The sequence below is a fragment of the Aptenodytes patagonicus genome, chromosome 2 (genome assembly GCF_965638725.1).
Source record: "Aptenodytes patagonicus chromosome 2, bAptPat1.pri.cur, whole genome shotgun sequence".
Classification (NCBI taxonomy): Eukaryota; Metazoa; Chordata; class Aves; order Sphenisciformes; family Spheniscidae; genus Aptenodytes; species Aptenodytes patagonicus.
Genome location: NC_134950.1, coordinates 68,647,495 through 68,671,194, shown reverse-complemented (window position 1 = coordinate 68,671,194; position 23,700 = coordinate 68,647,495). Strand labels below are relative to the sequence as shown.

At 39.9% G+C, this 23,700-nt stretch overlaps 2 protein-coding genes across 7 annotated transcripts in view; one reads left to right on the top strand and one right to left on the bottom strand.

Annotated features, from left to right (window-relative positions):
• The window catches only part of MSANTD3 (Myb/SANT DNA binding domain containing 3), a 39,126-nt gene extending 35,915 nt beyond the window's left edge, over positions 1-3,211 (bottom strand). Inside the window, exons 1-3 of one of the 2 annotated variants that reach the window (XM_076330159.1) lie at positions 3,043-3,211; positions 2,018-2,337; positions 840-878 (exon numbers count right to left, since the gene is read on the bottom strand). The gene's annotated coding sequence lies outside the window, so the exon portion shown is untranslated. Of the gene's footprint in view, positions 1-839; positions 879-2,017 lie in introns of both variants that reach the window. The other variant, XM_076330164.1, reaches the window with a different exon arrangement.
• Positions 3,212-3,339: 128 nt separating this feature from the next.
• TEX10 (testis expressed 10) overlaps positions 3,340-23,700 on the top strand; it is a 61,843-nt gene continuing 41,482 nt past the window's right edge. Inside the window, exons 1-7 of one of the 5 annotated variants that reach the window (XM_076330151.1) lie at positions 3,340-3,391; positions 3,871-3,924; positions 6,842-7,030; positions 7,855-8,561; positions 14,374-14,617; positions 16,657-16,769; positions 19,072-19,310. In XM_076330151.1, coding sequence (XP_076186266.1) covers positions 6,851-7,030; positions 7,855-8,561; positions 14,374-14,617; positions 16,657-16,769; positions 19,072-19,310 — 1,483 coding nt within the window. In that variant the 5' untranslated portion in view covers positions 3,340-3,391; positions 3,871-3,924; positions 6,842-6,850. The other 4 variants (XM_076330148.1, XM_076330150.1, XM_076330147.1 and 1 more) reach the window with 4 other exon arrangements.

Below are 23,700 nucleotides of genomic sequence, written 5' to 3'. Positions count from 1 at the left end.
CTTTTAAAACAGGTACCTTGTTTTTCTAAATATCTTTAAATACCATACATTGACAGTCTGATCTTTTCTTATTGTTGGTTCTTTTACAAGGCGTTATCAACAGAATGAACTACTGCAGTCAGCAGTACAAATGCATCCTATGACAAATACTTGGAAATCACTCCCTGTGGCTGCTGGGCCTCGTTCAAAAGCTATTGTAATCAAACATCCCTGCCCATATAAGGATTATGAATAGGTTTCCACATATGTTTTTAAAGATTAAAAAAAATAATAAAAAATCAGTGCTGTCAGTCTAGTTCTGAGTTGAGAAGTTCCTGGATTATAGGCAATTTAGGGATCCTAGATAGCTGGAAGCTTTAGCAAAGTCAACAGAGGTTGGCTACGTCTGCAAATTCAGGGATACGTCCCAAGAGATCTAAGCGGACTATGGTTAAGGGGCACTGGTGTGGTCGTGAAAGTATCTTTTGTCTTGTCTTACCCCGCCGGTATGCGAATGGAATGGAAGCTGGCTTATACTGTCCTTCAATTCAGGCTCTTTTAACGTGAATTTTTTTCCAGCTATAACGGTAGTGTTTTTGACCGAATGAAGGTCTATATATTAATGACTACCACTTTTGCAGGATGATGAAAAGTGTTTTGGATGGTTACAAATTAGCGTGCTTGGAAAAAAAAAATAATTTTTTAAAATTAAATTGTGTAATTAAAATTTGCTTCCTGCTTGTGATGTTGGGTAGCATTCAGTGGTTCTCATTAAAGCTCTTCAGCTTTGCAGCCAAATGCCGGTATAATGTAGACATGCTGGTGCCAGATGGTAAATGAACCTTTTAATGTTAACTTACATTTTTTTGGAGATCTGGATGGAATTGAGAATCCTCATCCTGATGGTTTCACATGTTCATATCGTGGAATGCAAGACACCATAAAAATAAGGTAACAAAGAAAACAGCAACAAAATTGGTTAGTTTCGTTCTATGAACAGACACAGGAATGAAAAGAGTTCAAAGGCAATTAAAGAAATTAAAACACAAAACACTGCTTTAAAGAAACTGTGAAGAATTTCTAGAATGCCTCTAAAGACGTTCTTGTCAGAAGCAGAGGTGGAACCAGAGCTCTTACAGCTCGTTTACTCTATAACAGGGACAATGTTAATGCCTGCTTAACGAAGATGAACTTGATCAGTAAAAACATCTTTTAGTTGATGCGAAATCCTGAATTCTGTTCCTGTAATACAGAAAATAAGAATAGGAACATCTTTTTGTTTGTTTGTTTTCAAAGTGCAGAACATTCTAGTAATTAAAATAATAAAATCAGAATGTTCAGCTGTTGTAAATGGCCATCTTTTTTCTCTTACTGTGGAATCATTCCTAATGGAAAAAAAGTTAAAATTAAGTTGAAATAACTTGGATTTGAGTAGGTTTTTTTTTTCTTGGGTGCAGGAGGAGCATGCTGAAAATGGAAAGATCTCTGGATCTATAGCACACTGATATAAAATGGTTTGAATGGTATGCTGCAGAGTGCTGCTCTACTTCTCAAAGACAGCTGAGAAAACTGAACTGCACAAAAATCATGAAGTGTATGTTTCTGGAAATGTTTTTTGAGAGAATGTCTAACATAGTCTATTCAGTTGTACAATTATCTTCCCCTTAAAACTTTTTTTTTCCTGGTGCAAACAGAGGCTGCAAAAGAACTATATAATTTTGTTCTTGTATCCGCCTGTGTTTTGTGATGGCCTGGTATATGCTTATACTAATGGAAAACTGTACGTTTGTTCCAAAATAGTTTTTAAGGATAATGTTTTACTTGTACCAGAATTTTAAAGTAAGAAAAAAAGGCATTCTCTTTCCCAATGATGCTTAAACAATGCTGCTGACTGTATTTAGTATTATACATTTTAATTGTTTCTCACAGCAACAGCCAAGCAGACATCTGGGGTAACTAGAGAATTAACAGAATTAAAACTTAAGCAACAGCAAGACAAATTAAACCAAGAGAGAATCCATTTTTCTTTTAGCTTTACCTTAGCTTTACACATTTTACTCGGAGAGCTTCGGAGAAGCGATCTCTAACAAAAAGAACGCAGAACTTGTACTCCTCCTTAGAAGGCAGAAAGTGGAAAGGAGAAGGGTTTTCACAGGTGACTTGACAGGAAATGAAAGGTTCCGAACGTGCAACAGAAGACTTGCTGTCCGGTGTAAATTGTGAGGTCTGTTCTAGACAGGTATGGAAGCGTCCTCCTCTTGTTTTGCTTCCTGCGTCTTCTAGGATTGTGCTCTGTCCTTCTGCCTTAGGAATTCATTGCCCCTTTTGAAGCCGCACGCCCCATCTGGTGAATTTGATCTAGGTATCGGTGTACAAAATGATACAGCATGTCTGACGGTTTGATACGGCATGTGAGACCTGGGATGTTAATGCTGACTCCGCCTTGTTTCCACTGAAGTTCTCTCCTCTAAATGTTTCCCAAGTCTACAAACACAAATCTTGGTATTTGTTATTATTAATGCATTCTTGGAGGAAATGAAGTACAAATCAAGAGCTAAAGTAGCTGGGCTCAAAGAAAGCATGAAGGCGGTCCTATTACTTACTACAAGTAAGAAGCCTGAGCCAAGACATCTCCAATTCCAGTAATTAAAATGGTGTCGTGCCTCATGTGATGGGATGCTGACATTTTAAGAAACGCTGTTGAGCTTTTAGCAGTCATCCATGCTGGTTCAAATCGCAGTAGTGTCGTGTAATTACTTCAGCGACCTGGCTGAATTGTTCCCCTGGCTGAGGCGTTACGGTAAGAGACCCTGATGCCGCCCGAGGAGGGAGAGTGACAACTGGCGGTTACTTTAAAACTACCGGCACGCCCCGCTACCGACGCGCCTCCTTCCGTCTAGAAACTTCGTCAGGCTACAAGGTGGAAAACGTGTCTCTGCGCACCTTAGGAAGCTGTCACGGCCCGCCTGCTCAACAAGGGCCTGCTCTACCGCGTACGCAAAATATGAAGATCAGTTGCCTGCCTTTGTCGAACAGGCGGCTTTGCCCGCAGAGAACTCTTACCGCAGAAGAGGGGACACCTCCTGCCACCCATCACCAGAACAGCACTCGGCCCTTCTCCGCTCCGGGGGAAAGAAAAAACACCCCTGCAGCCCGCTCTCCTAGCTGACGGGTCACCAGCTCACGCCCCCCGCGCTAATTACGCCACCGCCGCTCCCAGGCCGCTCCCGCCTGGGCGGGCGGCGGCGCTCGCCGCCGCTGCAGGGGGCGCCAGCGCCCCGGCCCCGGCGGAGCGGGAAGGAAGCGCGCTCCTTCCCGCGGGGGGCGCTCGCTGGTTGCAGCCGCTCACGTGGGCGGCCGTTTCCGGGCAGGTTCTCGGGGGCGGAAGGGGGCTCGAGCTGCCGCGTGGTTGGTGAGTGGCCGGGGCGGCGCGCGCGGGGCTCGGCGGCGCCGTTGCCGCGCGGGAGGAGGCGCCCGGTCCGGCCCGGCCCGGCCCTGCCCGCGGGCGCGGCCGGGGACCGCCGGGCTCGCCCTGCCCTGCGCTAACGGCCGCCTTTTGTGTGACCCACCCCTTCCCGCACGCTCCTGCGCAGGGCGGCGGGAAAGCGCGAGCACAGCCGCGGGCGTGCCGGTGCCGGGAAACCGGCGGCCTCGGCTCCCCCGGCCGCGGGCGTCCTCCGCCGCCCCCGCCCCGCCTCCCGCGGGCTTGCTGTGCCACCGCTCGCCCGGCGGCTTCCCTCGGCCGCGGCTCCCGCCTCGCCTGCCGCTGGTGGAGCCCTAGTCCTTCCCCGGCGCGGCTGCGGGGGCTCCCGGGAGCCGAACTCGCGGCCTCCCCGCCGGGAGCCCCGGCACCGGGCGGGCACTAACGCGCTTTATTTAAACGGCTCGTAGAGCGACTGGAGTGGAGCGGCTCTTCGGGAACAAGCCGGAAGATGTCCCGGGACGGTGAGGAAGGTTGCTTAACGGCCTAGACCCGCGGGAGGAGCCGCCGCCTCCGCTTCGGCAGCGCTTTGGCCTCGGGGTATGGCGTTCGCGGCGCGGCGCGGTCTTTGGTTGTTAGGTTTCGTGGTGACGGGGGACACGCTGTCCAGCGCGGGAGCCTCAGAAAGTTAATTGCGAGTAAGTATTGCCCTTCGCTGGGCGAGAACTCGCCCCGGTGGAACTCTTTATCGGATGAGAGGAGTTAGGGCACGTTCCTTGCCTTCTGGTTTCTCAGGATTTTCCCGATGGCTTGAGCCTGTAAGTATGCTGGTAGCAAGACTCCCAGAGGATACCGCCTCAAAACCGCGAGGCAGTAAATTACAGGTGGAACAGTCGCTCCTTTTGGTTCCGCTCTGTTTCCCTGAGCCTGGTGCAGGGATGGCTGAGCGGCGCTTGAAGTAGCTTCTGAGAGGTGCCGCGTGCGGCTTTCTGTTAAAGGAAGTCGGTATTGATTTGAGGTTATTTTAATGTTTTGGATTGTAAAACTGTATTAGTGCAGAAACTGTTAGGTGCACTTAGCTCGGTCCTGTTGGAGGAGGGCCAGCTGAAAATACGGTTGAAGTCAAAAGGCAAACAGTTGTTTTGGCAAGAAGTTTCATTAAAATATTTACATAACTTCACAAGCTGTATACAATTTTGCTTAATGTCTTATTACGTAGACGCTGTGGTGTTTTCACGGCTTTGGTTTTGTAACCATTTTATCTCTGGTTTAGCGTGGTACATAGGAATTGGGAATGGATATGTTTGGATTTCCAGTAAGTTATTTCCAAAATATCCAGCGCAAGGTTGACTGTGCTGCTTTGTTTTAGTACGAGAAAGTACATTTTATAAGCTGCCTCCTTTCAAAGAACTTAATTGACTTTGTTCAGGTGTGTGCGCGCCTGTATTGTAAAGTTTTTAATGCTAATTGGAAGCCAAACCATTTCACCTCGTAGAGTGAGGCTTCTTAAATATCTCCATTAAAGCAAGCTTTGTAAGTGGAAATAACGTTCACGTCAAAAGCTTCTAGCCATTTCTGTATGTCTTGAAATGGAGTGGTGAAAATCTTGTTGTAATTCTTTCCTAAAAGATGCATGTGGTAAAAATCAGAAACTTATAAAACCATAGTTGTTATATTTGGACACTAAAGGACCTTTTTATTTCGGGACCAAACCCCAGGTTTTTTTAAAGCCTTTTCAGTTGAAAGGTTACTTACGCTAAACTTACACTTCAGTTAAAGCGGTCTTGCAGATAGCTGTTTTAAGCTAGCATGTGAAAAGCAGAAATTAAGTTCTAGTCAAATGTTTGTATAATCAGTTGTTTGAGTTGTTTTAAAAGAATAGAAAATGACCGTTGGATTTAAAACATTCCTTAATGATTATCCTGATGATGTGTATATGAAATACTGTAATACAGCACAAATTTACAGTTTGAAGTCCATTGGGAAAATCAGCTGTAGAATCCTATTTTCTAGGGTGAATGATGATCATACCCACCATAAAAGAATTATTGTTTGGATATTTTATTTAGAAATTTCTGGGTTTAGTCAGCTGCATTGCTTTTTTTCTTTTTTTCGTTAGTTTGGTCTTTAAAATTTGAATGTTGTGTTCGCAACTTTTTTGTATAGTTCTGATATTAAGAATGTGCAAAACCTAGTTACCCAAGGAGGAGTTTGAAAGAGAGAAGAAACAAAAAGTTTATGTGCCTGACAGCATGGACTTTATACTGTGTACAGTGAGATCTGGAAGCATTCAGATTTCCAGCTCTATAAATTAACTTGTTATCATTAGAAAGTTGTGAGGTGTTAAACCTCAACATCATAATGGCTTTGCGCTTGTCTCCCCCTTCCCCCTTTCAAATTTTAATTTCTACAACCACTTCTAGGAGTCATCAGACCATGGATTCATGGTCTTAATTAACAGAAATCTAGGTGCAATTTGTACGTGATGTTGAGTGTTGTGACATGGGCTTCTGGAGTTTTGTTACGAATAAATTTAGAAGTACAGAGATGGAGGGAAGGAAGATAAAGGAACCTGTGGTGTAGTGTTTGTTGGTTTTTTTGGGGGGTGGGGGGTTGGTTTTGTTTTTTTGGTTGTAATCTGGTAGATTTAAGAGTACTTTTATCAGTACAGATATATCAAAGCCAAACGGTCATTCAGAAACTGAAGTGTGGGGTTTGGTTTGTTTTGGTTATTTTATGTCTGTATGACTTAGTTCTAAGTATAGCTACTCACACTACCTTATTTCTTATGCCTTATTAAATATGACTTAGTTTTTCAGTCTCTTTTTACTTTGTATGTGCCCATTTAACCTCATTTTTTTCCCCTCATTCTTTCTAGTTATTTTTAAATGCACAGACTGGACTTTTCAGTGTGTAGTGGAAGTTTTCTTAGATTCTTGTATGCTGCTGTTATCAGTGAAGGCCTGATTAAACCCATGATTTTACCTGTGCAGACTGTATGCTATTAATGAATGAGTTGGTAAACAATGTACAAATTAAATGAAAGAGTTCACTGAGCTCTTTTGGCTTGACAAGGGTCAAGTATGTAAAAAGTTGCTTTATTGGCAGGAACTTCTTAAAACAAAACAAAACCAACGACTTAATCTGATAAAGCAGTGGAAGATGCAGATACTTAAGTGATCTTTTCAGTGAAGTAGTCCTCAGAGTAAAGACAACCAAAGGAGCAGCAGGATGTTTTCTGGACACTAGAAGAACAGCTGTACTGTATCAGTCTGCACGTCTGTTTAACCTAGCATCTTGTCTCAGGAGCAGACACTAGTTTATGCATAGGAAAAAGCATAAAAACAGTAGCCTTTGTTAGGAAGTGGTTGCTCTTTGGTGGAAAAAATACTTGTTTGCAGTGTATTTAATGAAATTAAAATTCTGACTATCTTTTTGCAGAGAATCAGAATGACTAAAAAAAGGAAACATCAAGAAGATTTCCAGAAAGTGAAATTAAAAGTTGGGAAAAAAAAGCCTAAACTAGAGAATGCAACTGATACTACCTTCAAAACAAAGGCCATACAAATTCCTGAGCAGCTTAAAGAAGATGGAGTGCTTCCTACGCAAAATAGAAAACTTAACATAAAGGTATACTGTGACATTACATTCTGAAATGATGGAAAATTACTTATCATTTATCTAGGTTTACTATGTTTACTAGAATTTAGGAAAAAAAATTATTTAAAAAAAAAACCCCACAACCCAAAAAAACAACTTAAACCCTGGCAGAGTATCTGAATACAGCCTCTTTGTCCTTGACAGTAAGCTGACCCATGAATTTAATAAATTGCTGGACCAGCATATAATCCAAGGGAAAGGTTTTCAGCAGTGCAAAAACTAAAGTTGCACACTGATTTAAGTATCTAGGATTAACATTTGGTTTTTGGAAGTCTTGGATCATAACTTAAGGACAGGGTTTTAAAAAGTAGACTTGCTGAGATGATGTTTTTAAAAAATTTTATATTTCTTTGGGTGGTGGTTCTGCTTTCCTTCCTTTGCGTCATCTTCTATCTCTTGCAGCTGTCTGCTTAAACTGAAGAAAGCTGTTGAGACTGAGGTTTCATAGTTCTACTTTTGAGAACAAGTGTGAGAGGACTTATTTTTGGTCATCCCTCTGTTAAGTCAGTAGGGTTGTGCATAAACTTAAGAATGAGGATTATCTAATTACCTGAAGGACAAGTCATAGTATCTTGTTTTTCCTGTCATTGAATTTTGATGATTTGTTCATTGTACGCTTTAAACTAATATTATATTTGTTCTGAACATATTATGCTGCTACGAACAGCAGTACATCGTGAGAATAGATTCTGTATTTTTGAGCGTTTAAGAAAAAATGTGCTGGAAATAGGTGGGGAAGTTTAAAGAGCTTAAAGTAATAATGATAGTAAGTATATATGTTTCTTTCCTTTTAGGATCTGCTTTCGCAGATGCATCACTATAGTCCTGGGGTTAAGCATAATGCACTTCTTGGGCTCAAAGATCTCCTGTCTCAGTATCCATTTGTAATTGATGCGCACCTTTCGAATATAATAAGTGAGGTGGCAGCTGTGTTTACAGACAAAGATTCTGGTGTCAGAGGAGCAGCTGTTCACCTGCTGCAATTCTTGGCTTCAAAAATAAGAGCGGAACAGATTGCTCCATTTTTTCCTTTGGTAAGTGCCCATCTCTCCAGTGCCATGACTCATATCAGTGAGGGGATTCAGGAAGATTCATTGAAAGTCTTGGACGTTTTACTGGAAGCATACCCAGCTCTTCTCACAGACCGCAGCAGTATATTGTTGAAGAATTTTGTAGAGCTTATTTCTCACCAGCAACTGTCAAAAAGACTGAAAAGCAGAGAGAAACTTTCCTGGATGCTCTCTGTTAACCCAAATCGCAGAGTAACTTCTCAGCAGTGGAGGTTGAATGTACTTACCAGGCTCAAGAAGTTTCTCCAAGCAGTGGTAGATGGATCCAGTGAAATAGAGGATGAAGGGCTTCAAGAACAAAAGGATAGCCCTCATTCTGTGAGGAACCCAGTATGTATAAGTTGGAAGGTCCATGCAAATAATCAGCAACATATACAACTGTTTGAAAATGGTGGCTTACGACCAAAGATCAACTCATCGTTTAGGCTGAGGTGAGAAAACGTTAACTAATTTGGGAATTAATGTCAACTGTATGATCACAATGTTAAACTCTGGTTTGTTGCTGTCAAAGACAACTACTTAATTTTTGTTGTGGGATTGTCCCTTAGTCATATTCTAGGGCATTTAGTGTAATGTGCAGTCTTACTGCAGTGGCTTGAAAATATGGAAATACTCAGCGGATAACCGTGCTATGCATATATCATGAACCTTCCCGTTATCAAATAAAAGCTTTATTTTATGCTATTCATAATAATTTTGGAAGACCAACTCTAGCGGTTTTTTTGGAATGTGAACTGACGACTACAGGTTGTTGCAGGATATCAAATAGACCTGGGGCCAAGCAGGCAAATTTCTTTACATTAAACATAAGCTTGTTTCTTACACTGTGGTGATGAATTTTACTGAAATTTTGTGCTTTTACTTTCAAGAGTCTATCGTAAGTTTAGGAGTCTATTTTCTTTGACTATAGCTCCTTTGAAAAAGGACAGCATGATAAGACGTGTCTGGCTGTATGAAGTTCTGCTGAGTTTCTGATTCTAGATATTTTTAATCAATTCACTGGTTTATATCTTCACTATGGATAAAAGATGTCTTGTTTGAGACGTGTTGATGAATATGGACGAAAGCGTAGCGTGCTTAGTCACAGAAAGGCTTGTGTGTTTTTTAGTAGTACTCTAAATAGATGTGAGCTGAAGTTAAGGGAGAAATAACTAACCATCTTTATTTCTCTTCCTCCTTTCTGATTCACCCACTCCTCAAATTAGAGGGGAACCTCCCACCCCACTTCATGGCACCTTTTAAACATTGGCGTCCTCATGTATATGCATTACTATAGATGTTACATACCTGCTGGTAGGAGACCTGGAACGACGACTTGAAAAATGGAAACCGTTTAGCTGTTACACAGCACTTCCAATCCATAGTTATCAAGGTGGTTTGAAGAGAAACCACAATCCTTGTTTTACAGCTGGGGGAGACTGAATAAGGGGTATAAAGCAGTTACACCAAATTCATCTAGGAGGTCAGTGGCAGAAAAGGGTATAAAACCCACTGCCTAATCCATTGCTATGTCCATCTCCTATCTTTGAATGAATGAAGTGCAGAAGAAGCGTTCTCTTTTAATACGGCAGGTATTGGCCTGAATTAGGTGTTTTCCACCTCTGTCGTGGAGACACACAAATGATCATTCCATTCCCACTCTCCTAGGCTTCCTCTTGGTAGATAGCATATTACTTGTGGTAGGTATAGGAAATTTATATTAAGCTAAGTAAAATGTGCAGCTTATTCTTGTAAAAGTTGTTCTTAACATAGCGTAAGAGTTCAGTCATGACCAACAATATCTGCTGCAGGTAAAACTTTAGTTGGAAACTAGACCAGTGAAGCCCACTTGAGGCAGGGGGAAGGGTTCAGTGCTGAGCACAAAACAGTCCTATGGACTTCATCTCTGCAGTCAGAAGCATACAGTTGTGGACCACCATGTATCAGAGGATTCTTGTATTGTGCCCTGAATGATATGCAGCATGTGATATACCATGCCCTGTAATAGCTGAAGATGCATTGTATCCAAGGTCTAGGAAAATAAACTTTACATCTGGTGTCACCTGAATTGGATTCCGCTTTTCTGAGGAGCTAGATTTTGGTGAAACAATGTGATCCACTTGTGGTTATAAATACTTTCAAAAAGGCGTTTGCAAGCATGAGGAGGAGCCAGAAGAATAGAAGGAAACGTTGCTAGAATCCAAGGCGAGATTGGCAAAGCAAGCTGATGGCAGCAGAACAGAAGAATGGAGAGAGAAGGGGCATCTGCAGAAGGTACTAAAATGTTCTCATTTTATTGCAGTTGCGCATATTTTTCGTATATTCATTTTGCACAAAGGGCCAGTGCAGCTTGTTTTAGTGGATATCCGCAAAATTCTAAGAGTGGAAGTTACTATGGTGGCTTTTGTATTTGCCACTGAAATCTTTTCTAGCAATCTGAAGATGTTCAATTCTGTCTCTTCCAATCCCAACTGTGGCCTTTTACAGGCATTCCCAGGCCTCTGCTGTGGCCATTACTGCAAGGACAGAAATTACTTCTAATAAGAAGTGCAAAACATCTGTAATGCTCCTTGAGTACTTCCAAAATCTCAGTGTGTGTGTTTTTGTTTAAATAAGGCAATGCACAAATAGTCAAGTCCTAAGTATAGAGAATGAGTTAGCCAAACCATAAGTAACTAATTGTGGTGTGTATGTATTGATGGCTTCATCACTAATACTGCAAGTAAGTTTCAACTTTGTTCTTTAAAAAGTAGGCTTCCAAACACCACTAATAGTATGCTAAATTTTTAAAGTTAGCGCACCTTTTTAATTTCGTAAGTTCATTGGGTAGGAATGGCACCTCATTGGTAACCTGGTGATTATGGAAAGGGATTTTCAGAATCAGTCTGCAGTATTAATGTTTAGTAAAAAGTGTAGATTCTGAGCTTGGAATGCTGGATAGTTCAACAATGCAAGTCTTAAGACTTTATTTTCTGTTGTGTGCTAGGTCTTCCTACTGTCCGTGAATTAAAGATTACAGTGAATTAGGAGATTATTAGAATATATCCTCTGCCTTATGTGCTGACTGCTGCTTTTTGCATCAAACTCATTTCAGATGTGGAAAAATGGAAAGCCTTCACAACTTAAACGTGGTGATACCAAGGTGTGTGGTCTTTGTTTCGGACTGGAAGTGGTGCTGAAGAGAAATGGTAGAGCTTCTGTTTCTGCTGAGAAAGGACAAAATGAAGCTGCAGAGAAAAGCGAAGAAGACTTGAGAGACCAAAATGGAAGACAAAGCATAGTGAATAAATGTGTATATGGTGTGACCTGTGCATCAGATAGAAATGGAAAATACAGTTCACTTCATGTGCTGAGTGTTTCTTTGCTGCAATTGGCAGTGCACGCAAAAAAGGAGGACAGTAACCTGGCTTAGACTCTGAGTCATAAAAACTTACTAACTTCCAATGACTTTTCCTATTTTAAGCAGCAGAAAGTTGTTTCCTTATTTTCTGTTTCTTTTACGCTTCCTTGACTTCCCTTTGCTGAATTTCTGTTGTCCTCTTACTGTCAAATGGCAGATATGTTACACAGTTTTCTTTTGTTTGATCCTGCTCTATAGAAATATTGGTGTTTTAAAGAAAAATGACAGCTTAAGGGGTACACAAGTATCTTGCAGCTCCCCTCAATAGTATTTCATACCGATATGAAGGTAGTAATGCTTTGTAGTGTTTGAGAGCTGCCTTACCATTAAAGAATAGTCATAACAGATACGTGACAAAAAGATTAACACTTTCATTGACATCAAAGCCTCCCAGTTCCAGTGAACCTGTATTGCTAAGGATATTGCACTAATCAGATGCATACTGGACAGATTACAGTAATACTTTGTCATCATCTGTTACTGGCAATCAGATTTTATTTACCCCTTTTGTTGTTAACCTTGAATATTTGGAGGAGTCTTATCTTGAGAGATGGGGGCTGCTTTTTCAGGGGTACATGAAAGCTATGCTAAGTATTCTTCTCCAAATCCTTTTGGCAGTTGGGTGGAGTATCCCTTTTGGCGTGGATTCTTCCTTCTTTTTCCATCCCTTGTTTCAGAAAAGTACTGAAATAGTTGGGTGTGTGTGTTACACGTTTGTAGGAATCTTCAGGTGTGTGTTGCCAACTTCTCGGGTTTCATGCACTGTTCACTGTTTAATGGGGAGATTTTTTTGTGTTCCAGAAGTAGATTGCTCGAATTCCAATGCTCTGCTGTAATATCAGGTATTATTTTCAGAGAAATGATTAAAGACTACTACTTCAGAACTATTTCAGCCAATTACTGACGCTTCGGAATCTCAGCTGAGTGTGTGTAGTCCTGCCATGGCATAGCATTTACAGGACAACCTAACTTTTTCAGTGAGGTTATGGTCTTGGTATCAACTGGCTTGTCCAGTGACGTTTTAGAATTCATTGTGGTTATAACTGGAAGATGGGATTTGTCTACTGTGTCTTTAGATGACTGAGAGTTAAATGTCTAAGTTGGAACCATTCACCCTAAACTCTCCTCATAGTCTGAAAGAAACTGGTGTCTTTACTGCAGTGTCTGCGGCATAGAAGGGACATAGAGCAACAAAAAAGGGACAAATAGGCCAAATTACATTGACTGCATACGTTGGTTGCTGCAGTTAATGCTAAGCTTTATAAAATTTTAAGATGTCTGATAGTTGTAGTAGGTACTAAAGATAAAACTAACATTTTTTTCTTATGACCAGTTATGTTTCCGCTTGTCTGTTTTATTTTGTGCTGGAGATGTAAATTCTCTCTCCCCCATCTTGCCTTCATTGAAAAAGAGCCTGCATTTGTCTTACACTTTCTTTTTACTCCTTTGCAGGTGTCTTCTCCCTGCTCCTTTTACAGTTTGTTAATACCTGGGTTCGTTTTGGTTTAGTAACTTTTTTGAGATACCAATTTCAACCAGAGAAAAATGACAGAATAAAATTTTTCTATTCTATGCATATTATAGATGATTGCAACAGCATGAGAAATGTAGCTTCGTAGAAGGATATAACTAATTGGATAATTTGGCAATGACAGGATGACCAGGAAAAACTGTTTTACCTCTTTAATCCAATATGAAATTAAAATATTTGTAAACAGAACTTTGCTTTCTTTCCACAGATAGGCAGATAATAGTTTTTCAGATCCTGCTTTGGGTGTGTGTGTAAAGAAAAATCACTTGGAGAACATCACTGAAATAGCAAGGAGTTTAACAGGAGGTTCAGTGTACTAATTTTATGCATATTAGGAAGTTAGAATTAAGATGGGAATTCCCTGCTGTAAGTTAGAAAACAAAATCATCATGGAAAACAATGTCAGAAATCATCAGTTGAAATTATTGTTGCTTTTTTTTTTTAAAGGGCTTTTGTTATTTGGAAACCCTTTCAGAAGCTTCTGTATTGCTTAAAATTAGCAGGAGTTATCCAGGGATTTCTTCTTTCAAAGAACCTTCTTTGGTTCTATCATTAAATGGATACAAATTGCCTGAATTTTTGCAGGATTTGGTCATAATCCCTTTTGAAACACAAAGTGTGTTATAAGGGGGGGGGGAAAGTCCTTGGTTTTCTTGCTTTCTGTGAGGTGTTCTTTTAATTTAAACTATATCTCTTCATTTTTTGATAAGTTTTGTTTAACTTCATTATCTCGAATCATTTTAATAATTTTCCAGCTAGTTGCTCTCCAGAGCCATTACAGTTAAACATCAGGTGGGAATGAAAGTTATATTTTTGCAGAATGATTCCCCCCCCCCCCCCCATTATGTTTATTATAGCTGGAGAAGGTTATTAACTGTAATAAAACTCATGCATTTGACAATACTTTGTAGTCAGTTTCATTATTTTGCTTCAAGGAGCTTAAAACTTAAAGCTTTTTTATTTTGTTGTGCTGAGTACAGTGAATTCTTATCTGTTAGTTGAAGGTGATATGATAATGCAAATCATATTTCTCCACTTTATAGACTTTACATATAACAATGGGGAAAGAAATACTGAAATCTAAGAAGTTGTTACAGAAGCACACAAACTTGCAGGGAGACTCGGGAGCAGGTTTGTTGTAGATGGTTTGAACTCCCTTTTTTCCTTACTGAAATATCTAGCAAGAAAGCAAGCAAATATTTAATGTATTAAAAAAGTAATTTTTCCTGTTATTCAGAAAGCAGGAAAGTGGTATTGCTCTAATCTGTTTTTAAAGGTTTGATCTTCATCTTTTTTCTTTTTTTTTTTTTTTTTTTTTGCTTTTGTCGTTTAGGTCTCTGGCAAGTGTAATGGACAGTGCAGAAAAAGGCCTGTCCTCGGCTGAAAACTTAAAAGGTTTTATTGAGATAATAATTCCATTACTGATTGAGTGCTGGATTGAAGCATCTCCTGCACAATCAGCTCCCATTCTTGGAAACCTTTTGGAATCAGAATCTCAGCAGCTTATGCAGCAAGTGCTTAGTATAATACATTTGTTGTGGAAACTCACAAAGCGACATGATGACACATACAAAATGGTAAGGGAGAAGTGATCCGTGGCATAATAATGACAGTTCATTTTGTTTTGATCGGAAACTAGTGATTTGGTCATTGCAAGTAGTGGAAATATTTTATTAGGAGAGAAGAAGCCTCGGTTTTGAGTAGAATTTGAGTTTGGATTTTGTCAAGTCTCTTACTCTAGAAAAGAATCTGTTGAACTGAGCAATGAATTCACCGACAGTCTCCAGGAATCCTTGACAGACTGCAGCACAAAAGCTTTTGAAACTGAAAGTGGTATTGGAGAAGAGGAGCATTTTGTCTCCCGGATAACCTCTGGAATATAACTTTGAACAAAGCGTAGAATGGAGTTGTTCCTTGTTTTTATGTATTGAAAAATTTTACGGGAGTGAGGGGGTGGAAATGAACAAACCCTAAACCCTTGGAAAGGTAGGGGGTAATGGTGGTATGAGATCCTGTAATTGCTTGGTGCAACCTACGTTGTTGTGTCATGAATGGTAGTATCATAAGACAATGATTAAAACCTCAATAAGAATTTTGGAAAATATCCTTGAAGTTTTTTTGCCCTAATTATTTTGTCTGTCTTTTACTTTGGTAAATGGATTGCTATTTTTTGTAAGTTTTGCTGCTTTTCCAAAGATTTTTGCAAAATAGAAAAAGAACACTCTTCTCTTTCCATTTTGGCCATTGAGAGTAGTTGAAAGGAATGTCTTGACAGCTCTTTGTTTTACCTGTGTATAGGACTGTAGGTCCATTTGCTAAACAAAAATCTACATATAGAATAATTATTGGAAGTCATTTGTGGAACCATTCCATTAGACCAGAGTTATCCAACTTACACAGCCTGAGGGATGGATTCGGTGTGTTCAAACAAAATGCGCTGTTCCCCTTTCATCTTTTCTAGAAGGCCTCTTTGGAAGCAGGCAGAAAGGAGGCTGTTGGCCAGGTAAATACCTGTGGCAGCCTGCTGCCCCTAGCCTTTAATTTTAGGGTACTGCAGAGCTGCTGCCCTTAGCCATAGGGTGCCTGCATTTTGGTCCCATGAAAGGAGTGCTCCTGTGTCAAGATGTAGCTGTTTTAGGTACACGCAGTTGCATTATGACCTTGGGATGTTTTGGGGGGGGGGGGGAATCTGATGTCCATACAACTTTTTTTTTTTTGAGCATATTGTGGTTTAGGTAAGATCAACTGTTTATTATAGTCACCTTTATATGTATGTGCATTCAAATGGCTCAGTCTGAAAATGGAAGCTCTGCTTATTTAATAGCCCTTGGGCTTATGGGCCAAAGTGGTTATTAGAGACGCTTTGGAAACCCACTATGAATATGCCTAGTGGAAACCTATTAATCTTTGAAGTAGTTTAATGGTCATTCTTTGTTCTTAATACTTGAATATCAAAAAAGATTATTCTGCCTGACCAATTTGATAGTGGAGCAGACTTTTTTGTGATGACTTCTGCTGGACAGTTTGTGGAATGGTGACTGTGAGTGTCTGGTAACCCACAAAGTAAAATTATTTTTAAATATTGAAAAAAAATCTTTTTTATGTAAGGATGGCCTTTCTACTGGAAAATGTTTTGTGTCAGTGGGCTTTGAACTACAGGTACGCTAATGATGGGGAAAGATGAAGCAGTGTCAGAATATGTCTTAATGGAAAACTCAGGACAGTCACTGCGAGTAAATCGGAGTTCACTCTGATTTTAAGTACCCTGATAAATTGATATAAAAGCATTTTAAATTCACATCTGTAACTCACTTGGTTTAATATTGCATATACCCACATTAATATGTGCTAAGAAAATATACTGGTCCAGTTTGGATTAAATGTTGTCGCTCAACCTTGACTTACATCATAATTTTACTCCCTTGTTTTGTGGACCTTCAGGTTCATGCACAGAACTTCACATTTACGTCTGAAAGTAAATACATATGAAAACTTGCAAACAGAAGCTAAGGTTCCTGTTTTTCATTGATTCCAATAATGGATTATGGAAGATGATTGCATTGATGTATTTCACTTACTACCATGTTTTCTGTCTATCATCTGCTTTCCTTAACAGGAGCTATGGCTTCGAATGAATTACCTTGTTGATTTCAAGCACCATTTCATGCGTCATTTTCCTTATTCTTTACAAGAAACAGTAAAGCAGAAAAAGAAAGATTCGTGCAAAGGGTAAGAATAAAATCAGTGTCATGTTACAGCTTTTAATTTCATAAGAGAAGTGAGACAATGCGAGTCATATTCTTTATCCAGTATTAAGTTTTTAATGTTGGAAAAGAAAACCTTTTATTGCGTATTCCTTGAAGATCTGTAGAGAAGTTTTTATAGGAAGGTAGCATTGCTTTGAATTGAGAAGTTTTGGTTGTTCTGTAAAGGTATTGTATAGGAAGCCATCTGAATAGCCTCCTGTAGAAATTAAAATGCTGTCTTAGAGAAATGAAAATATTTTATTGAATGCTTGATCTGGAATTTGCATATTGCTAAATGGTGATTTGTGTTAGTCTGACTAGTTTCATATTTCTGCATGTTTCCTTCAGTTGACTGATGAATTACATCAAAACATAGTTAAAACATTTTTTTCACCCACATCTACTCTTCTATAGTTGTATTACAGGGCTGGATAAATACAGCTAGGAGGGGAGATGGGACGCATTGTGCCTGTCCTGTATGGCAAAGTAGTACTGGAGCAGGAGAAGTTGAGCACTCACATGTTTCTTCACTATTGATCTGGCAGAGTGGGAGCACCAATTTTGTTCCGGTATAGGCCAGTAGCAGGTTGTTTCCCCTCTCAGCTCCCAGATGTGAGACTATATACCTGCAAAGTCTGTTCTGGAGTTATTCTGCGCCATTGCAGTCCATATAAAACACTGGTATATGTACAGTGGGTATCAGCCAGCGTCTGTCTCAGTTTCAAATACTTGCAAACTGTGCCACTGCAGATTGAGCTGTAGTAGTAGAAGCAGCTCTTTTTATGCTGAGGGCCTACCATGGTGCAGGTATACTTGAGGCTGAAATCCTATTTGATATTTTGACTGCTGCATTTTCTCTTCCTGGAAGGGCACATAGATCAGAGGTACAGCATAGTTCTTCGTTAAATGCTTCATTCCAGCTAAGTCTTACCCATTAAGTTCAAAAAGTCAAAAGGTGTTTTGCTTTTTCAGGTTTTGACCTGAACACCCTTCCTTGAAACTGAAAATCTCAGAATTAGTAGTTAGGCAATGCAACCATCTTGTCTTATAGGTGGCACCCTGACTAACCATACTTCTGTTGATCCTTCTTCACTCTGCTACTATGTTTTGCCCCATTCTTGTACTTTAAAATAAATATATTGTTGGACACATGCAGGAGAAGTAATCTGTGAAAACTCTTTTTTGTGTTTTTATTTTGACTGTTACTTGAAGACTTCTGGAAACTTAGCTTCATGCCATGAAAATAAAAATAGTTGCTTTTGTTTTCCTTGCTTACCAATATATTGGGTTAAAGGCCTGCCTGCATTTGGAAACCTTGCATGGCATTTTGAGGCTTCCTTCCTTCTCCAGTTTGCAAAATGTTGCAGAAATTTACCACAGTACTACTGATAGTGCTTAGCATCTACATATTCTGAACATGAAAAAGTTATTAGCATTTATGCCATGTGTAAGTGATGTCCACAGGTTGAGATTTATTTGCTCATATTGTAATGGTTGGCCCTGAACTGAAGGGTGACTACACTTACATTAGCGCAGATTAAAGTGCTTTTTGTTACTTTGTTTTCACAGCTCTACTTTGTGTTCTGAATGTAGGCATTCATATTGTGCAGCTTTCTCTAGGTAAATGCTGTGATTTTTTTTTTTGTATACTGTGAGTGACTAATCAGCAAGTAGAGAAGTTCTAGCATTATGTGTCAAGCTGCAATACCCTTGATTCCTTTCTTGATATCCCTTAATTTTGTCTTTCAAACCTCTGTAGGGCAACAGGGTGGTCCTGCAGAATATTGTGATGGTGAAAAATGTGTTTCTGATTCCACATGAATTTGGAAAAAAGTACATAAGTGGATTTCTCTGTGCTGTTCATGGTGCTTTTTGTCGTTGTGTGACCCGTGTGATTCCTCACAGAAGAAACACAGAAGAGACTGAAACTAAGGATTAATTTTTTTTTTTTAGCCTTCCTTTACTGGTTTCAGTCACCTAAAAGTGCTGCTAGGCCACAGTAAAAATGTCAAACGGGAGAAACCAACCATAGAGATACAATTTAGAGCTTTGGTTGTTGCTGCCACTATAAATATGAGAAATAGACATTTTGGTGGCAGAACAAAAATTTACAAGTACCCAAATGTCAAATACAAAGACTTTTAAAATGCATATTGGCTTTAAAACTTTAACATTTAGGTTTTTTTTTCTACATAGTATAATTTCCACCAAAGTAACATACATTAGAAGGCACAAAATATTACTTTGAAATCTCTCTCTCTTCTTTTTTCCGCCCTCCCCCTTAGCAACAAGTATTGTATGACATCCTCAAACAGTGTAGACCATCTTTTACTGAACTTAACCTTGTGTGACATAATGGTTTCACTAGCAAGCACGTCAACACTTCAGATGGATTCTGGTTGGCTGGACATGATAAGGAAATTTGTGACAGATACTCTTCAGGACGGCAGCAAGCTGAATAGCAAGCAGGTGAACAGGTTGCTTGGTGTGACTTGGAGACTAATGCAAATACAGCAAAACAAAGGTAAGACGTGAGTAGTTTCTGAAAAGCAAAATTACGCACTGACAAAGAGCTTGAGTTATTCTAGTGTTTTCAGGTCACTTCATCTTCTATCCTCAGTTGTTACATCAAAACGTATTTTGTCTATAGAGGTAAATTGAATTTCATGGTCATATCCGTGTGTATAGCATTGAAAACTGCTTGTTTTTTAGGAATGCTGTTAGATTCATACTGTTGATATGCAAAGTATTAATATATTTGTGTATCTGTTTTTACTTCTTAAGGTATTCTTATAAATGGGAAGATGACTTTTCTTCATTGAAAAAAATAATTACTAGGATGTAGAGGTGCATGATACATTAATATTACAATCCTTATTTAAAATTCTTAATGTAGCTGGTAGACTCCCTTGAGTACTGTCAGATGACCATTCTAGTTCTGTGATGACATGAAACGCCAAGATAGTTCTGATGGAAGCTGCTGTAGAATATTTTCCAATGTGTTTGATTTGAATCCTTTTCCAAGAGAAAACATATTTCCAGTTGTGAGTTGCAGGACCAGTACAGTATTTTGGCTTGGCTTTTTTTTTCTTTTTTGCTTTTCAAGTACAACTTGATTGTGTTCCAGATGAGACCTTGGTTGACATGTCTGTTAAGTGATTGATATAGGACTTCGTAAAGAAAGGAATTTTTCAATAAGTCTAAAGGTGGCAGGAATCTATTGTCTTACCAGTCTGGTAGAAGTGAATTCCACAGCCATGCAGCCAAGTAGAGTTTATAGAAAATGCTTTGCCGTTAGCAGCAGGTTTCATTGTTAGTGTTGTAAGATGAAAAGGTGTCAGATGTCCCTCGAATATATTTTGGCAGTTGTATCTCCTTCCAAATCCATTTTAATTAGGAATCTGTCTATTCTTATGTCCCTGATGACAAAGATAATAAGTAATCATTCCTATCTGCGCTCCAAATTTAGCTTCCTGTTGAAGGCAAATAATAGTCCACAGTCAGAGATGTGCCTGTCTCACTAGCTGAGCTAAAGCAGAAGAATTGCTACTCAAGAAAGTAGTTTCCAAACTATTGTTAGACTGTTAAATTGGATACTTCACGCTTTTCCTTGTAATGAAACGTTGATTTTTCCTTTGTCTACCAAACCTACCAGATAGTGGATAATGGCTGGTGTTTCTCTAACCAAAGTGGCCATTTTAGTGCAATAATTTTCCTTGGGAATGCAGAAAATTAATAAGCTTAAAAAAAACTTAAATGAAATTCCAAAAGATTAATATGTATGGATCTTGTCTGCTGATCCTGTAAAGGTTCAGGAATTTCACTGCAAGTAGGAAATTCTTTACCTCACAAATCTGTATCTGTTTGTGTTAACAATTTATCTCATCCCTTCAGGATAATCCTTTTGCAGTACTAAAAGCCTGACTACATGTCAGATTAAAATTCATTTACTAGCTGTAGAGGAAATACAGCCTCGACATGCTGGAGAAATGGGCTGATGGTTCAACAAGGAGAAGTGCAAATTCCTGCACCTGGGGAGGAACAACCCCATGCATCTGTACATGCTGGGGGCTGACCAGCTGGAAAGCAGCTTGACAGAAAATGACCAGGGGGTCCTGGTGGACACGAAGTTGAATGTGAGCCAGCAGTGGGCCCTTGTGGCAAAGAAGGCCAGTGGTGTCCTGGGCTGCATTAGGAGGAGTGTTGACAGCAGGTTGAGGGAGGTGATCTTTCCCCTCTATTCTGCACTGATGAGGCCACACCTAGAGTACTGTGTCCAGTTTTGGGCTCCCCAATACAAGTGAGACGTGGACATGCTGGAGAGAGTCCAGCGAAGGGCCATGAAGATGATGAATGCACTGGAGCGTCTCTCCTACGAGGAAAGGCTGAGAGAGCTGGGACTGTTCAGGCTGGAGAAGAGGAGGATCGGGGGGATCTCATCAGCATGTATGAATACGAAGGGAGGGTGTAAAGAAGATAGAGTCAGGCTCTTTTCAGTGGTGTCCAGTGACAACACAAGAGACAATGGGCACACACTGAAACACAGGAGATGCTGTCTGAACGTCAGGAACACCCTTTTTCACTATGAGGGTGACTGAGCACTGGCACAGGTTGCCCAGAGAGGTTGTGGAGTCTCCATCCTTGGAGATTCAGAAGCTATCTGGACATGGTCCTGGACAGCCAGATCTAGCTGATCCTGCTTCAGCAGGGGTGTTGGACCAGATAACCTCCAGAGGTCCCTTCCCACCTCAACCGTTAAGTGATTCTGTGGAAGAAGAAAAGCTTCCTTCCTTGATATTCTTTTTTTGATGGTGCTTTAGAAATTCTGAACTTTATTGTGTCAGATGATACTGCAAAAGATAGTACGTACCAAAAATATAACTCTGATTTGTTTAAAACCTATCTGACATTGAGATTAAGGGCCTGGAAGGGTATGTCTTCTTTAGAAGACAAGGCAAAAGAAAAAAATGAACCATTATAATCAAAATTTTTTTAGAACACAATGGAAATCAAAAGAGGGGAAGTTTAGATAGAAAAAACAAAGAGCTAATGAATGAGAGATTGAATAAGACCATAGTCAACCTCCTGCACACTATGCCACAGAAGCATGGTGGTATCTTTGTAGTCGTATTTTTCAGGGTTGCCTATTTTGAGTAGCTATTTATGCTGGGATGAAGTGCACCCTTTTTGTGGATGTCTAGTAGAGCTTCATGCTGTGATGTCTGAAGATTTCTCTCCATTGTTTAAGATCAAACTCTGGATCTGCTCTCTCTAATTAGGAGGTCTGCTCCTTTCTTGCATCTCTCAGGTATGACTTTAGCAGCAGCTTGCCTGCTAGTTGTATTTTTGAAAAAATTTCTTCAAGTAATGAAGAGAGCACACTCAGTCACTTGAGAAGGAGGCTTGCCATGTGCCAATTAAAACTGAAATAAGTTAAAAATCATGACAACTTTGGCTGCATTTTGGAAGTCTGTATAATGTGGACGTTTTAAGTATTACTTTTTAAGAATACATTTTAAAATTGCTTCTGTTTTTAAACTTGTCCTGTTCATATGAAGCAATTGAAATAGTAGGACCTGCTTTACTAAATGTGCCACAGAGAGGTATTGGAAGATGGCTGAACATTCTACACGCTTAGAGTATTTATTTCTTATTATATTTGTTCAGTTAACAGTTCATTAATTAGCTAAAAACTACATAAAGGTATAATTGTTATTCAATTAAGAATAAGCAAGTGTTCTGTTTAAGAAACGCTGTTCAAGATGAATCTTCACCTGAAGAGTATGTGGATTGAATAAGTTGATGGTCCTGATGCAATGAGAAGAACTTAATAATTTATCTTAATTAAAATCCATTCTAATATTTGATGTATTTTTCTGTTGACAAATATCTTGGATTTCAGCTTCTAAATGGCTCCCTGCATTATGCTTGTGTATGACCATGTGTCACAAATGGGTGATTTAGATTGCTTAAAGAATCACCTTTAAAGCTATTGGCGAAAGTGGTTTTAATATGGTGTTGTAAAAGTGCGACTTAAAGTTCGATGGCAACGTTCACTATTACTGTACGGCACAATCATTTGAACGATGATTCAAAGTTAACAAGGCACAAACAAAAGTTACCATACTACAAGGTTATGCATGATATCGGTCGCTTACCAAAGATCTGCCGTTGGTAAAAGGTCTCTGCCTCGAGGAGCAACCTTGAGAGGCATCCCAGCTCAAGGGGAGATCACTGCCATGCAGCCACGCTGCCTAGCAGGGAGAGCTCAAGGAGGGCTCACCTAGGCTGTCATATTTATGGAATAAAGTGGTTGGCTTGTGGTCAAATTCCATGCGATGGGAAAGGTATGCATGAGACTCCTTGTACCCACAACTTTCTTTGTTCCCTGATAAATGAGTCTTGGAAAAGCCACCTGCTATTCATGTGTTAATCGCATGATCGGTGTTCCAAGCTCTTATGCATTGATGCTCACGCTGTCACTCTGCTCCTTTGTGGGTTTTCAGAGAACAGATTGAAACCGGAGGAGTTCTTGGCCCATTAATGGCTTAGGCCTTTACTTCCTTTGGAGCCTGTACCAAACTACCACTAGTTTGGTTAAGGGGTCGAGTGCATCCGTCACAGTATGCCATTTCAGGTGCTTTTTATAGTGTGTCTTTTAGTGAGAATCCCTATATGATAACTTAAATATGTTCCCTGATAAGAATTTTACTGATGAAGACCAGCCCCTGATTGGATCCGGAATAATTTTTTGTATGGAGCATTCTTGTCTCTGTGGGCAGAAGCAGCTCTGTTCAGTGTGGAACACAAAATTGTATCTGTTTTTGAATACATAACTTACTAAGACTGCTCTGTACGCCTGAATGGAAAGGCAAAGGTTTCCCAGTCTTGGTTTTTGAAGATAATTAAGTGAT